The following is an 18,001-nucleotide window of genomic DNA, read 5'->3' on the forward strand; positions in this document are numbered from 1 at the left end:
ATGTAATTATGCAGTTGGCAACTTATTATATTTATCCCACTTGTTTTAAACTAAGTGACACTTGCTCAACCCCGTTTTGAGTATCGCTCTGGTATGTGGATGGTTTGTCTGTAAGTTTGTCCCCAAGTAGGATTGATTCTACAGCAATTTGATATATGTATCAGTGATCTAAGTGCTCTCTCTCTCTCTCTCTCTCTCTCTCTCTCTCTCTCTCTCTCTCGTCTCTCTCTCTCTCTCTCGTTCTTCTCTCTCTCTTCTCTCTCTCTCTCTCTCTCTCTCATATATATATATTTATTGTGAGATCACCTCTCTTTGGAATACACAGATTAGCATTGTTTCTCTACTGCCAAGCTTTGGATTTTTTTCATGCTTCGGTTTGTTGACACGTAACTGCATTTTATAGGCTGGTCTGTCGCTTATTTTTTCATTAAACTTTACCCTTCCTTTTTCTTATTTTACTTGAGCCATCCATAAGAGATGAGAGTTGAATTGGTTGTATGGCTAAACTATTTTAAAAGCAAATGGTAATAACTGTAGGCTACCTTTTTTAATACTTTTAAAACTTACTTCTCTTGTATGGCATTGGCACATGCATGCAACACCTTTTGAAATGCAATGGTAAATTTTCTTACATTATGTTGCTTTTTCCGAAACGAATTTTATTACCCTCACATTTGGTGCTTTTTATCTGAGAAAATGGTTTACGTAACAAACTGGTTATTTTTGAGAAGGTTTCAGCTTGGAGTAAGAAATTATTCACCTGTGCTTTTAATTATTTTCGTATAATTTTTATTTTCAATAGCATATTCAAGTAATCCATGTAATTGTCTTGATATTTGTTATGTCCTAGTTCCTATTCATAAAGTGTGCAGAGGTGATTTTAACCCTATAATGACTATGAATTTGACTATTTTGGAGATAGAATGGAGTTAGTATGTTTTCCTTTTTTTAGGTTTATTATTGAAATGGTAAATTTTTATTAAATAGTTTTATTGTAATTTTTGTTTCTTATTCATGCAAAGAATGAAAGTTTTGTAGTATGCAGTTGATGGTATCATTGTGTAATGTCTCTCACTGAAAGCGGCTACATTTTTGGCAACATTCAAGTTAGATAGTTCTTCTTTGTAATAATTGTAAATGGTTACACCGTATAACCATTTAGAGGTATGGAAGGCAAGATAAGACTGTTATTCAGCTTTAATATCTTAATGAATGTAATTGGAGCTCCGTGAAATTAGAAAATACATTTAGAAAGTAAAAATTGCTTATCCTTTTAATTGTTGCATTCTATTTTTTTTGTGATACTTATAAAGCTGTAAATGATTAGCCCATATGAGTGAATAGGAATAAATCTTAAAAATACAATGTTTATAATTTCTTTTTTTTTCAGTGTAATGCTAAGAATATCAGGTTAGTTACTATGAATAATTTACTACCATCATCGATAAAGATGCATCAGAAGTACGATTTGAAGGGATCTACGTATAAAAGAAAGGTGAGGAAACTGTGTCATTTCATTTCCAATATTATAACACTTGATATGGTTAGTTTGTACCATAACTACACTCCAATTCCTGATAAAAGCTTAGTCAGGAGATACTTATCTCCTATATATATTTTTAATGCCTTCAAAAGATTTGTCCTTTTAATCACTGCCTAAAGACCAAAATAAGGGATTTTGACGTAGGAAAAATCTATTTCTGGGTGATTGGCTTGTGTCGCCCTATGAAAGGATCCTTAATATCATTCTTTCTAGGTAAAATTAATCTAAAATTACCAGAGAAAAACAAAATTAAGAAAATGTCAGTAAAACTGACTCGCTCACTCTTTAAAAGAAGTGTCGGTATGAGAATAGGGGCGAGTGGGAACACTACCACGAGACATTCACCAATTAGACCTTCCAACCAAAATCCCCACTAGAGAGAGCTGATACCAACGGGCGATGCGGCCGCTACTACTACTACTAGGGGACGCCACGGACAGCAGCGCCCCTAGCGGTCATCCTTAATCTATGAACATCTGTCCTGCAGGGGGGCAATCAATACAGGGTGGGTTTCATAGGGCGACACGAGCCAATCACCCAGAAATAGATTTTTTCCTACGTCAAAATCCCTTTTCTGGGCTCAGCTCGTGTCGGCCTATGAAAGAGTACCAGAGAAACAGACAAGATGGGAAAAAAAAAGGACAAATGAAAATCAGTTGTAAAAATGAGGGATATAATATAAGTAAATCAGTTATTACAGCATATAAACTAAGTACTTAAGGCTAACTTATTTTAAACAATGACATAAAGAAAGTTAGTAATGTTAAAGTACTTTTAAAAATTGGACCAATAAACATAGTAAAATACAATAATGCAGTGTAATTTAACAAAATAGATTTACTTAGATAACTTATTTACAAAATATACAAACACATTGTGTCCTACCCTAGCATGAAAATAAGGGTAGGTACACTGAAGTACATTATCAGTACATAGTGTGGATGTCCCTAGCAAAAAAAAAAAAAAAAAAAAAAAAAATAATGGACAATCCACTAATATGATCTCAGCGGCTAAGGCTAGAATATCCGAGTAGCATGGCGATAGGGTGAGGCATGTTGGATGAGGTAGGTAGAGAGGAGACCTGGATCTATACTACGACTACTATACAGTATCAGGGGAAACAATGTTTCCCGCTGCTACTGCAGAAAATTTTAAAGATTCCAAGGACTTTAGATAGTGACGTTTAAAGACTGTCGGAGATTTCCATCCAGTATACTTTTTAAGATCCTCAAAGTTCATATGTTGAAAGTAATTAATGGAGGTGGCTACTCCCCTGATGTCATGTGCTTTTGGAAATGAATCAGGATTGGCTTGTTTAATGAAGTAAAGGATTTGTTGTCTAATACCTTTTACTGATAAAGTACCACCTTTTTCTCTCATGAAGAGAGAACCTGAGGATCTTGAGGATGTACGAGATAGAAAGGCTCTTAAAGTTGATACTGGGCAGAGAGAAGGGTCTTGCGGAAGTGGGATGACTTTCCAAGGGGCCCACCTTGCAAGAGGATCCTCATTTTTAGCCAAAAAACTACGATCCGGAGCAAGCAGAACTTCTCCTTAGGGGAGGAATTCCACATGACCCGCATCTCTGGATAGAGCCGACAGTTCTGAGATTCTAGCTCCTGAAGCTAGGCTTAATAAGAATAATGTCTTTCTAAGAAGCATTATGAATGTACAAGACGAGTTGTCAGTATCTGATGCTAGTTTGAGGACATCATTTAAGAACCATGAGACTGCAGTAGGCCTTTGAGAAGGTCTAAGTCTAGCACAGGCTTTAGGGATAGACGTAAAATAAGATTCAGTCAGATCTATCTGGAAACCTAACTGAAAGATCTTCTTCAAAGCCGATTTATGAGTAGTAATAGTGCTAGCTGCTAAACCTTTTTCAAACAAGGATCTGAAAAAGGATATAGCTAAATTAACTGTCATGGTTGTAGTGTTTGATTCTTTCAGGAAGGATGCTAATTTTTTAACAGCTGAGTCATATTGTCTAATAGTTGACTCTCTCTTATCTGATTCTAGGAAGAGGATGTTTTGTGGATCAATGTTAGCATCTTTATTAGCCGCAAACTTCATGAAGTCCATAAAGTTAGGGTCTGAAGAATTCCTGAGGAAGCGAACACAGTCCTCATTTGTACTGATTGTGACAGCTTGGGATTGGGAATCCGTTGAGGTCGGAGACCCAATTCCAGAAGCAGAGGATACCAGTTGCTCTTGGGCCAGTCTGGAGCAATCAGGGCTACTAGTCCCTTGAAAGTCCTCAGCTTGCTCAAGACTTTCAAGAGAAAGATTCACTGGAGGAAAAACATAAATTTTTCTCCACTGATTCCAATCTAACGACAGGGCGTCCGTGGCATAAGCCAGAGGGTCCAGGTTGGGGGCCACATAGCAAGGGAGCTTGTGGTTCGCTTGTGAGGCGAAGAGATCTACTTGGAGACCTGGGACTCTCCGCATATCCACTGGAATGACCCGTCGTCTAGGGACCATTCTGATTCCAGAGGGACCGACCGGGACAAGGCATCTGCTATCACATTCTTACCCCCGCCAGGTGAGTGGCGGACAGATGCCATTTGTGTTTGTTTGCTAGTGCAAAGATGGCTATCATGACATGGTTCACATGTTTGGATTTGGAACCCTCCTCTGTTGATGCAATGAACTACCACTGCACTGTTCCAAAAAACTAGTCTTAGATGAGACTTTTCCGGGGGAAGAAGTCTCTTCAGGGTAAGAAATACTGCCATTGCTTCCAGAACGTTTATGTGGAGCTGGCGGAATTGAACTGACCAAGTCCCCTGAACTTGTTTGAACTGAGAATATCCCCCCCACCCGGACAGGGAGGCATCCGTGTGAATGGTTAACACTGGAAGGGGATATTGAAGGGGTACCCGCTTGGCCAGGTTCTTTACTTTTGTCCATGGACGGAGTTGATTGCGAAGGATCTGTGGAATTACTGACAACTTGTCTCGAGATTTGGCGTTTGCTCTCGATCGCCAAACTCGATTTATATCTTTCAGCCTTGCTTTCAGGAGGATATCTGTCACTGAAGCAAACTGAAGGGAACCTAGGATTCTTTCCTGGCTTCTCCTTGATGTTTGCTTGCATTTGAGAAATTGCCTGACAGACTTTGCTATCTCTTTCCGTTTGGCCACTGGAATTGACAGATTGTGGGAAGACAAATCCCATTGGATTCCTAGCCACTGAAAACGAGACTCCGGAGTAAGTCTGGATTTCGTTTTGTTTATCTGGAAACCCCGATGTTCCAGAAATTGAACTACCTTTTTCGTGGCTTTGAGACATTCCTCGACTGTTGGTGCCCAGATCAACCAATCGTCGAGGTATGCTGCTATCATTATTCCCTGAGTTCTCAATTGTTGCACCACTACTTCTGCTATTTTCGTGAATACCCTGGGGGCTACATTCAGACCGAAGAGCATCACTTTGAATGAAAATGTCTGATTTCCTAGCCTGAATCCTAGGAATGGGCGGAAGTGTCTGGCTATAGGGATATGATAGTATGCGTCTGTAAGATCGATGGAGCATGTGACGGCTCCACGAGGAAGTAAGGTCCTTACCTGCGAGAGGGTAAGCATTTTGAACTTGTCGCAACGAATGAAAGAGTTTAGCCTTGACAAGTCTAAGATTACCCTTCTTTTTGTTGAGCCTTTCTTTGGCACGCTGAATAAGCGACCTTGAAATTTTAGATGCTTGACTCTCGCAATAGCTCCTTTCTGAAGGAGTTCCTCCGCATAATCTGTCAATTCCTTTGATGGTACTTGACGGAATGATTTGATTGGAGGGGGATCTTTGATCCAACTCCAACCCAATCCCTTGGACACTATGCTCTGTGCCCAATTGCTGAACCCCCACCTGTGACGGAAGAGGAACAGCCTCCCTCCTACCTGGGGAGCCTCATTGTTGATGGGCGGGTTGACCTCCACGCCCTCCTCTGAACTGCCTACTCCTTGCCGCCCTTCCTGTGCCACGCTGGCGAAAGTGGCCTCTCTCTGTTCATACATAGGGTTGAAGGCCGGCGAGAGTGCGTAGGAGGTCGAGGGTTGTGACTGAGGAGACAGCAGGAGGATGGGCTGGGTCTGCTTCGAGGTTGAAGGTTGTCCCTGTTGGGTAACCGGGACGGCCTGAACGAATTGCTGCTGTTGCTGGTGTTTCTGGTAAGGCTGGAACCTTTTACCAGACTTCTTTAGTTTCTTACCAGCAGCGGGGGCGGATTCTTGTTTCCTCTTAGAAGAGATACCCCACCTAGCTCTAAGGCTCTGGTTGAGCCTAGCAGCCTCGTGGTGTACCTCATTTACAGCGGACTCTGGGAAGAGGTCCGCTCCCCACATGCTGGAAGCCAGGAGTCTATTAGGTTCGTGCCTAATAGTGCACTCCTGCAGAACGTGCTTTCGGCAATTCCTCCTAGCTTGGAAGAAGTCGAAAGCATCCGTCTGAACCGTTTGAAGCTGGGACTTGGCCAGAATCTTAAATAAAGGTTCTGTGCCATACGAAAGAGCAGCCATCTCTGTGATAATCAGAGAATTGAGGGACCTGCCAAACCTAGTTCGAGCGTCGAACTCTGCCTGAATCAAGGAATCAGGCAGCCTTGGGAGCTTTTCGCCAAACTGGTCCATAGCACAGTCCGGTTTGAGCTTACCAAGCGTGAAAGTGGCAGGCAAGTTCTCCCACAATTCTCCGAAAGCTGGGAAGAGCGGAGAAGTAGACTCTGCTTCCCTCAGCTGTGGCATGGGCTCATCCTTGAGGACTGCCTGAAGAGTCGCTTCCACTATTTTTGTAGCGAACGGAAGAGAAGCCTCCTCCTCCGTCGCAAAAATAGTAAAAGGACTCTTGAAAGCCTGGAGCTTAGTGTTGGTACACTCCCAGTCCTCAAGGCAGTGAACCCATTCACGTTGAGCGTGATCTCTACTATAGAGAACGTTCTCCCTGGAGATCTTGTCCTCCCTAGTGAGTGCCGCTACGGTCAGCCTAGCATAACCAATGAAAGGCTGCGTCAATCCCGGAGGATAAAACTCGAAGTCCTCAATCCTTCGAGTTCCACACTCCGGGACAGAGATCATACCGTCCTTGAATGGAGCGTAAGCGGCCACTCTCCATGGGTTCTCCATGGAAAAAGCTGGTAGCGACTCATAAGGTGGTAGCTGGAGAATACCAGCACTTGCTACTGGGGAGACTGGGTGAGGAGCCTGAGCAAGCCCAGCTACTCGGTCCTCGTTCTCTCTAACTCTGTTAGAGAGATCTTGGATGGACTGGCCCGACTGAGACAGAGTGCTCGACAGTTGTGCGAACATCTGTTCGAACTTTGTTCCGAGGGCGGAGACCTGTGAGCCAACCATCTCTCCTACCTGTTGCATCACCACTGCTGAGAAAGCAGTGGGATCAAAGGTGCTAGGTCCCGCTACTCCAACCGGCGTTGCCGGAGTGGATGCGGTGGAGGCCGGAGAAGGCATTGGCTCAGCGGGAGCGCGAGCCTTCTCCTTAGAAGCCTTGCTTCTAGAGCTCTTTGAGTAGGAAGAGCTCGGCTTAGCCTTCACCGCGTCAGCATAGGAAGTCGAAGACTTCTTAGTTGAAGAAGACGACGACGACTTTTTAGAAGTCGTCTTAACAAGGGTCTTCGGTTCTCTCTGTCCCTTCACCTTTGGGGGTACAGAGAGAGCGGGAGAGCGGGTAGGGATCTCAGATCCCAAAAAGCCTTGGAAAGAAGCAGTAGAAGAAGGGACAGGAGAAGATCCAGGAGCGCCCAAGGAAAGACCTTGGGCACCCGACACACCTACCTCAACTAACAAATCCTCAGCACCTACCGCCATAGGCTCAATATTAAGGTCCAAGGTTGCGACGTCCGGGACCGTCTCCTGCGTGGCCACGGCCCCGAAAGACTGCTGCATCTCTTGCTGGATGGAGGCTATGAGAGGGGCTGCAGATATGGGGTCAACATACCCTGTTGACCCACCGGGGAAGATCTGAACGGCCAGCTTCTTGTCCAAGATGTAAGGCTGGCCTTTGGCGGCGTTCTTCCCGAAGCCGCCCACCCAAGCTTTCAGATGGCGCAGGCTTCCGGGTGCCAGACGATAATGTCGTTGTAAGGCGTGGCACACGGGGCGTGAGACCTGCACTCATCGTGGGCGCAGGGGTCGTATAACGTCGCATTGCACCCAAGGACCTGACAGTTGGTAGCCTGTAAGTGGAAAGATACATAAGTATCAGGAGAACACTTACAGCCTAACAATTGCTCCGCTGGTGCCGGAGCGAGAAAGTTAGATTAAACCAGAGCCCCGCCATAATACGTGTGGTAGCAAGATGGTTGGAGTTTGTCCAAGGCTACGCCGGAGGCAAGAGATAGAATCCAACCAGGTGTGGTGGTGAAAATTGAAACCACGACGGAAAACGGCGGAGATGGTATACATATAAATATATAAATCTAGGAATTCATCGTAAAATTAGGGTATATCCTTAAAAATAACGAAATAAATATCAAACCTTTCCCCCCCGTCTACTAGAAGAGTGCCCGGGTAAGAAGCAAGTTCCCTTCCGGTAGCGGGGAAAAAAGGGAAGGATATAGTAGGCAAGCAATAGACCACTAGTAGTGACCACCCCGCCCGCTGGCGGAGCCAGCAATCTATAACCAAAGGTGCCCCGGCTGCGGCGGAAGGCTCCGTTCGTTATAGTGGGGGAAAGGTGGGCTGAGCAACTGGGGGGGGGAGGGTGCTCTGCGTAACATGGCGGGAGAGAGAGAGGGGGGAGTGGCCTACTCCTCCCCGTCCCAACAACTACCCGCTCGGTGACCCGGTACCCGATAAGTGGTCGCCCTATACCCCAGCTGGGGAGAACCCCTGGCCTCCTCAGAGAAGGAGGGAGGAAGGCAACTGAGGTTGTCATGGCAACCAAGGGGTTCCCCAGACCCCTCCCTATACCTGGTAGGGAGGGAAGGTGAAGGGTAAGGTGCGATGGAACACGTGACCGCAAGTGGCCTAAGCCGCGATAGCAACACAACCGTGGAAGGGCCACGTGAACCAGACTGTACCAATACATGGGACATGCACCTAGGCTAGCCTAACACCCTAAATAGAACTAAAATTACATCGTAAAGATGGAAAAGACACTTTTAGTAGAAGAAAAAGAAGCCCAGGAGGAGGCAAACTGTTCCGAGGAACAGAAGCCTACTCGGAGCCAGCGATAGCCGATGAAGAGCAAGAGCCGGGATGCTGGGCCAGAAACACAGAATAGCCCTAAATACCAAACTAAGAGAATGGTAAATGGGCTAACCTAGCTAAAAAGGCGATGTAAAAAACGATGAACGTGATATAGTAAGCCCATAAGTATAAGAAGTCCCAGTATGGAAGACCGGGAATTCTTAATGAGGCAGCATGGCGCCGCCACGAGTCGACCGGGAAACCGTATATGACCTATTAGAAGGAAAATACTGGTTCCTGGAAGACTAAAATACGGTAAAACACTACTTATGAGGCACTTAACTTAGCTGTTGCGATGGCAGCACGTTCCATAATGGGGAATGAGGTAAATCCAGAAAATAGTACACAAGCAAGAAAATGCGTACGACGCTTAGCGCTAATAATTAAGGATGACCGCTAGGGGCGCTGCTGTCCGTGGCGTCCCCTAGTAGTAGTAGTAGCGGCCGCATCGCCCGTTGGTATCAGCTCTCTCTAGTGGGGATTTTGGTTGGAAGGTCTAATTGGTGAATGTCTCGTGGTAGTGTTCCCACTCGCCCCTATTCTCATACCGACACTTCTTTTAAAGAGTGAGCGAGTCAGTTTTACTGACATTTTCTTAATTTTGTTTTTCTCTGGTAATTTTAGATTAATTTTACCTAGAAAGAATGATATTAAGGATCCTTTCATAGGCCGACACGAGCTGAGCCCAGAAATATTTTGGTAAAAAAGCAGTCAGGATTTTTTTTTATATATATCAAAATCTCCCGAGTAATCTCTGTTCATATTAAAGCCATGTCTTGTACAGTATACTGATCCTATTCCTGTTGATATTCTAGTGAGTTGTAATAATTTCACATATTTTTCTGATTTTTATGGCAGACAGTATAATATTAAATTCCTTCTGTTTTTGAAGAACTTGACAAACTATTATTTTCGTCCAAAGGGACATGGATGTTGGATATGTGAGATGAGTTTCATCCTCAATCCCACCTAATAAATTTAAAGGTTGTCCCTTATCATATAACTGTGTATTTTGTAAAATCCTCATTGTAGAGAAATACAAATATTCTCTAATTTTCCAACTATAATGCATGCATTATAATATTGTTTCTGATATATTTATACTGCTTCCCTACCTCTTAATATTGAAATAAGGAGAGCTTAATATAGGCAGGATAGGAAGTGAGTAAGGTGATAGAACAGCTAAATATCAGTCAGATTTGGCTGTATCAAACATTACTTTGGTATTAATGTTAGTGTTCCAGGCCATAGAAAGATAAATTCCCTTGGTGGAACTTGGGAGTGAAAAATTCTGTCTATACGAGAATACAAATCTGAAGTATTATATTAACCCTTAAACGCAGAGTGGACGTATTTTACGTCAACATGTTTTGTCTCTCAGGTGCCGACTGGACGTATTTTACGTTGACATACAAAAGTTTTTTTAAAAATTCGCGGAAAAATACTTATAGGCCTACCAGGCGAAAACTCTTGAATCACACACCTTGGGGGATGCTGGAAGTTCACGGATCAAGGTGTTGTTTTGTTTACAATTGTTACGCAGGCGCACAAGCGCAAATTTCTTTCTTGCCGCACTAAAAAGTATCGGTGAAACATCTCGGAAATTATTTCGTCACTTTGACATAATTTTTGTACCATTTTAAATTAGCCGTTACATGGAGTATTATATATGAAAATGTGCACATTTTTATGTAAAATACAACAAAAAAATACTCATGATTGTAGCTTTTATCAGTTTTGAGATATTTTCATATAAATAATGATAAGTGCCAAAATTTCAACCTCCGGTTAACTTTGACTCTACCGAAATGGTCGGAAAACGCAGTTGTGAGCTAAAACTCTTTTATTTTAGTAATATTCAATCATTTACCTTCATTTTGCAACAAATTGGAAGTCTCTAGCACAATATTTCGATTTATGGTGAATTTATGAAAAAAACTTTTTCCTTATGTCCGCGCGGTAACTCTTCCGAAAAAAATCATACGTGCCATTGTGGTAATGTTTGCACCATTTTAAATTAGCCGTTACATAGAGGTTTATATATGAAAATGTGCGCAATTTCATGCACAATACAACTAAAAACAACCCATGGTTGTAGCTTTTATCAGTTTTGAAATATTTTCATATAAAAAATGATAAGTGACAAATTTTCAACCTTTGGTCAACTTTGACTCTACCAAAATGGTAGAAAAACGCAATTGTAAGCTAAAACTCTTATATTCTAGCAATATTCGATCATTTACCTTTATTTTGCAACAAATTGGAAGTCTCTAGCACAATATTTCGATTTATGGTGAATTTATGAAAAAAATAACATTTTCCTTACGTCCGCGCGGTAACTCTTCCAAAATCATACGTGCGATTGTGGTAATGTTTGCACCATTTTAAATTAGCCGTTACATAAAGTTTTATATATGAAAATGTGCGCAATTTTATGTAGAATACAACAAAAAATAATTGAAGGTTGTAGCTTTTCTCATTTTCGAAATATTTGCATATAAATCACAATAAAAAGAAAAAAAACCATGTTCGGTTAACTTTGACTGTACCGAAATGGTCGAAAAACGCAATTGTAAGCTAAAACTCTTACAGACTAGTAATATTCAGTCATTTACCTTCATCTACAAACAAATTCGAAGTCTCTAGCACAATATTTAGATTTATGGTGAATTTAAAAAAAAACTTTCCTTCCCTCAGCGCGAGGATTCTCCGCCGCAAATCTCCGAAATGCTTACGTCGCATTCTCGGAATATTTGCTCCATTTCATATTAGGAATTTCATAGAGTTTTATATATGAAAATGTGCGCAATTTTATGTAGAATAAAACAAAAAATATTTGAAGGTTGTAGCTTTTCTAATTTCCGAAATAATTGTATATAAAGAAAAATATATAAAAAAAATTTGACATTCGGTCAACTTTAACTTGTCAGCTATGGTCGAAAACTGCAATTGTAAGCTAATACTCTTACAGTATAGTAATAATCAATCATTTGTCTTCATTTTGAAACAAATTGGAAGTCTCTAGGACAATATTTACATTTATGGTGAATTTTTGAAAAAAACATTTGTGTACGTCTGCGCGTTACGAATTCATGCATCATTTTGTGATAATATTTTCTCTGTGTTGCTTTCATCGTTTTACAATTAGTTATATACCAAAATGATCGCAATTTAGTGTACATTACAAAAAAAAAAGTAACTTGTTACCTTTAACCGTTTTGCGCATAGCGCGATTTGAATACAATTATGTATGAAATTTTGTTTTCGCGCTATCATATATCGCATTATTTATGTATGATAATGATAATTTTTTTCATTTCTGATGGTTGCATACTAAACGTCAGGCAATGACAAAAAAAAGGAGCCAAAAATGAACTCTTAATCTTGAAAACTAAGCGCGCTGTGATTTTTTGAAAAAAATATTTTTTCCGCTTCGGCGCTCACTCCGCGACCCCCCTCCCGGCACACGGAAGACGATTTTTAATATACCCCTTCGGCGTTTAAGGGTTAAGAGTATGCTAACTGTGACAACTGTTTTCAGGTATGTATGTGTATGAGTACAGGAGTAACCCCACTCACTCACTTTGCTTACTCCATCCTTTTTCAAGTTCTCTGTTGCTGTGCTGTGGTCATTGAACTTCACTTTGGTTATGAAGCCTTATTTTTACATCCATTGTTGTGTTTTGGTCTACTGTTGTTCTTTATCTCAAGGATACAAGAACAACTGGAGTTGGTTGTATGCTTTCAACCTTGTTTTCAGAAATATTTTTATTTTTACATTTATAGTTATGAAAATTCATGTTATTCATTCAATGTTTGTCATTCCCTACCGTAAAGACTATAGGTTTACATAGCATGGTATGGGTAATTTTTGGTTTTGCAAATTAGTCAGCTTTTGTCTTTTCCAGTTATTAAGACTTCAAGTTTCTTTATTAATTAACCCTTAATGGATGGATCCCCTCATGAGCAGTAACTGGTTTTGGGTGGTGAACAGATCCACTCATTGTGAGCATCAATATTATGCGCCATCACTTTTAAGGAATCAGGCTAAAATCAAGAAGCAGGTGGCTCATGAGCTAGTTGTGATCTTGACTTATGGGATCATGTACTGCTTCTCTCTCACATGATGTTTATGTATAAATTTGCTCATAGTTAGCCCAGCTCTTAAGGGTAATGGCTGCCCCTATGTATTAGATGAGAGAGGAGTTCCCGGGAGTGTTTTCAAATGTAAAGTTCAGTATTAGGACCCAAACTCTGGTACAGGGCCCTATCAGCCTCTCACAATAGGGCCCTATCAGTTTCTCTTCGTCCTGGGTTGGACGAAAGACTGATGCGTCACTAGATTCAAGTGTACTCTCTTGACATGTTTCCACCTCAGCTATGCTTCAGATGCCAGATGCCACAGATTCCTTGCGCTTTCAATCTTTATTTGTTCATGTACGAAACAAACCTTCAGTCTTAACATTAGGATAAATACTCAGCGCCAGCTGGAAACCGGCAAAATTTAAAATAATTGTGTACGTAAGGGACTATTGGCATCTGTGCTTGGTCACGAGACATGTGGAGCCACTCACATACCCCTCTTTAACTCGTGACCCCGTTAGTTATTTTCTTACCGCCTTTAAAAGAGGACATGCTTTGCCTCCGTCCTTTTAAAGCCGGTTTAGTTTGCCCCCTGTTGTTTTAAATTTGTTGTTTGGAATTCCCTGGCATGTGAACATGAAGCCTTCTCATGCTTCAAGACTTCCTGGATATCACAAGAAGCAGATAAACGCCTGAATATTTTCTTCAACGATTTTGACGTCGAGGTACTCATCGTGTAGTAAGTTGTAGGTGCAGAAACTCTTAAGGTACAGTTAATTCGTTGCCTGTGCTTTGGATTTTCACTTATTCATATGGATTACCTGTAAATCCAAAGCTTGGATGTATCAGGATGTGCTTTGGGAAGTAATTGTCTAATTGTGCTCCTTTCCCTGCGGGGAGAGGTGTGCATCGCCATCTTGTTTTTGTTCCAGATACATGGGCAGAAATGGTGAAGGTGTGTGGTTGGCATTAGGCTTATCAGGAGAACCAACCCAAGAGGGACAGTTGGTTTGCTATATGACGTCGAGCTGCCATCCAGGGTCCCACGTGATGGATGTCCCTTTTATCTTGATATGCACTGAATGGTGTTAGGATGCGGTGCCATCTGTAGAGAAGCAGATAGTGCAACACGGCAGCCTGTAGAGTCAGTTGCTATGCATACGAGAATAACAACAACAGCCTTGCACTTCTTGTGGAGTGCTGGCTTCGAATTCAAAATGCTCAGTGACGTCATAAACATGGCGCCCGCCATGACATCACTTCACAACTGTGGCCTAAACGGAGACATGCTTTCATTTTCACTTCGAGGTACAAGAGTACTTTACAACTACAGTGTTCCCCCCGTATTCGCGGGGGATGCGTACCAGACCCCCCCGTGAATAGTTAGAATCCGCGAATGTTTGGAACCCCTATAAAAGCGCTAAAAACAGCCTATTTCGTTAGTTAAAACTTAAGAAAAACCACTAAAAATTTTCATACTTGGTTTTTTTAATAGTTTTATCACAAAAAGTGCATTTTATGATGAAATTGATCACAAAAACCAGGAATTTGTGGATATTTCTCGTAGAGAAATACCGCGAATGCGCGAATTTTCCGCGAATAATGCAGGGAAACGTTCCCGAGAGAAATCCGCGAATGTGTGAGTCCGCGAATACGGGGGGTCCACTGTATGCCAAGAGGAGAAGAATAATTTCCTCTTCATCTTCGAGCCAGGACTGTCACATCCTTATAAAAGTAGAAATGCCACAGTAGGTTGGGTCTCTTGATCTTGGCTGCAAGAGTACCATCAACAGCCTCGCACTTTCATCAAGTGTGATGATGTCATAGCTAAAACCGCTTTCAAAATGGCAGTAGTCATGACGTCACAGCCTACTGCTTCCAACCTCTCGTTGTCTTCGGTGGCATCATTATATTACGCTTTCATTTTGGGAGGACACACTTGTAGATAAATATGAATTTTCTTGTAGGATAAGCGGCAGTGCCATTGTGTGCTCCAGTTAAGTTTTGAATAAAAAAGCTTAAGCAGTACTTTAGCTCGTCAACTTTAGATGGTTGCCATTTAGGTTGTCAACAGTCCAGTGGTAGCCTAGGTTGTGATAACCATGTCGGCTGTAGAGCTATAATGGCTGTAGAGCTGTAATGGCCGTAGATCCATGACGCCCATGAGAGCTATGAAGGGGTTTGGAAGCATGACGACCATCAAGGCTATAATAGACATGAGTACTATGAAGCTCATGAGGAAATGAAGGTCATATGAATATGACGATCATAAATAATGTGATGGTTGTAAGGAATACGACAGCCAGAAGGATCAGGACGGTTGTAGGAGGCAACTGTATAAACAGTGCCGGGTGTACGAATAGTTCGTAAGGGCTCAGTGTTGCCAATTTAGACGGTCGTAGGTGGCAACTGTGTAAACAGTGACGGGCGTAGGAATCGTTCGTAAGGGCGCAGTGTTGCCAATTTAGATGAACTTGATACATACGCCGATGCTTTTACAAACTATTTCCATGGACTCTAGATGTCATAGTAATGAAATATGATAAAATTGCTCTCATATTTGTATATAGGGTTGCAAATAGATACGTTATCAAATCCTACTGACTATTCGAGATCGAGCCATCGGTGGCTATGAGAGATCAAAGATGATGCGGCCGTAGGGTCGGATGACCATGACACACCTGGACGTTTGTCAGAGGATAGGAGTGAGCTAACGTCTCCTGTGGCTGAACACAGTACGTTAGAACCGGAGGAAGGAGAAAACTAAGAGTTTCTGGCTTCGTATGCAGAGGTGATTGATTTGATTCGTCAATTCAATAACCTTTCGGGGTGCATGGAGACACCTGCCAGTATGCTTCCTGTGGGGATTGACATGGTGATTGGATTGAAAAAGGATACGGAGGTGTAGTATGAATTACCTTGTTCAAGTCATGTGGAGTCTGGTGGTGCTAGAAGATTTATCCTGTTGTTGAGACTAAAGGTTTGTTAGCTGTGAAAATACAAAATGATTAAAAAATTTTCATGTTTGGCGCGCTCCTAGGAACAAATGACAGATTTTTCCAGTAACATACTTTTATCCTAGATGTACAAACCCGAAATATTTTCATACAATCAACTTACCTGTCAGATATATACATAGCTAAGACTCCGTCGTCCCCGACAGAAATTCAAATTTCGTGGCACACGCTGCAGGTAGGTCAGGTGATCTACCGTCCTGCCCTGGGTGGCAGGATTAGGAACCATTCCCGTTTTCTATCCTATTTTCTCTGTCGCTTGGAATGTAAACAACGTTTGCAGTTCCTCCTGACTTGATTTTGGATTTCATCGCCATCGATCTTCTGGGCTATCTTTTGCAGGGAAGTACTGGGTCTTTGGTTTGGCATACGCATATTAATTTGTTTTAATAACTTTGGCTTCGAAAATTTCGAAGAATTGTTTACGTGGTAACTACCGAAACTTTTTTGGTAGACACTCATTTAGTTTGCAAAAAAGGGAAATATAAATATTTATTCATTAATACGTGTAATAAGTGTTAGAACTTTATTGAGGAAATATAAAACTCTAACTTCCTACTTTAGGAAGTCAGGAAAGCATATAACTTTTTACGCTTCCTTTAGAAAGCTTTAATAGCCCCTCGCTGCTAACGAGCAGTTAGAGTATTAACAGTAATAGTAGTTTTTGCATCCTCATCTCCTTCTTACTTTACAGAATCTACAAATTAATAAATTTGAAGATAATTGGATGTAGCTCAAAAATGCGAGCTCTTATAAGGTAAGAAGTGAATTTAGTGTTCCCAGTGCAGTGGAGGGTGCGTTCTGATCGGCTCTGTTTCACTCCCAGGTGTAGACCGCTTCCAAGCTCCCAAGCCCAGAGGAGAAGGAAAGTCGAAAGCCTTACGGAGGTTATGGAGAATTCCCACCGATCAGGCGTCCCCTCGGCAGGATCTGTAGAACGTGCCAGACTGCCAAGTTCGCCATTGGAAAGGCGTCCTAAAATAGTAGAGGGTGCGTCCGATCGGCTCTTGTCTCGCTCTCAGGCCTAGACCTCTACCAAGCTCACAAGCCCAGAGGAGAAGGAAAGTCGAAAGCCTTACGGAGGTTATGGAGAATCCCCACCGATCGGGCGTTCCCTCGGCAGGATCTGTAGAACGTCCCAGACTGCCAGGGATAGCCATTGGAAAGGCATCCTTAAAAAAGTGCGTCTCTTCTTCTGTTTCTTCATCTTACATCCGAAAAGACGAAGAATGTACATGTTTGGAGTTCAGACGATCTGGCGCGTTCTCTGAAAACTAAGAGAACACTGAGCGAGAGGCTGAGAGCCAGCCAGCAAGCTAGCGCGAGCCATGTTCCAACAGCCAGCAGCGAGCCGCGTTCCAACAGACTAGCACGAGCCGCGTTCCAACAGACTAGCGTGAGCCTCGTTCATACAGATAAACGCGAGCCGCGTTCCAGCAACTGAGCGCGAGCCGCGTTCCAGAACATTTTTCTTGGCGCAAGGCGCCTTCAAAGAGAAAACAGACGGCTAGACTGAGGAGCCTTATAGTAGAGTGGCAATCAGAAGGATGCATCCATTGAATGTTTACTGGCGAGAGGCTCGTAAAAGAAGACTAGAGGCGCTCGGAACTATCAGGGCGCACGGGACCTTCCACGCAAGCGGAACGTTCCAGGAGCGAGTCTCCTTTCTAGCGTGCGGAACATTCCAGGCGCGCGGAACTATCCAGACGCCAGGCGCTAGGCACAAGGATCCAGGCGCCAGAATATTCCAAAATCTTCATTTGAGAGAGAGGTCAGTCGCGAGGCTCCTCTTTGAGTTTTTAACTTGAGCAACTTTCCCCTGGCAAATGTGCAAGATGTCGCACAGGCGGCCGTTGCTTTTGTCAGAAGGATTCTGATACTAAGAGAAGCCCCTTTTCATTATTCAGAAGACTCCTGTGTTAGGCAGTTCCTCTCAATGCGGACTCTCTCCTTCATCCATGCTCTTCCCTCGTTTTGAGGAGGCAAGAGCTTTGGGAGATTTTCTTAATAAGAATCTCATCGACGTTTGGGTATGATGGCGGATAGGAAATACAGTGGACCCCCCGTATTCGCGTTCTCCAGATTCGCGGACTCACACATTCGCGGATCTGGGGCACATTTCCCTGCATTATTCGAGGAAAATTTGCGCATTCGCGGTATTT

General features: G+C 42.5%; 1 protein-coding gene across 1 annotated transcript in view; it reads left to right on the forward strand.

Moving 5' to 3' along the window:
- The window catches only part of LOC135215473 (phosphatidylinositol 4-phosphate 5-kinase type-1 beta-like), a 555,040-nt gene that overhangs the window by 270,199 nt on the left and 266,840 nt on the right, over positions 1-18,001 (forward strand). Inside the window, 1 exon segment of the mRNA XM_064250216.1 lies at positions 1,391-1,495. Within this exon segment, the coding sequence (XP_064106286.1) occupies positions 1,391-1,495 (105 nt within the window).

This window comes from Macrobrachium nipponense, chromosome 5 (genome assembly GCF_015104395.2).
Source record: "Macrobrachium nipponense isolate FS-2020 chromosome 5, ASM1510439v2, whole genome shotgun sequence".
NCBI classification, from domain to species: Eukaryota; Metazoa; Arthropoda; class Malacostraca; order Decapoda; family Palaemonidae; genus Macrobrachium; species Macrobrachium nipponense.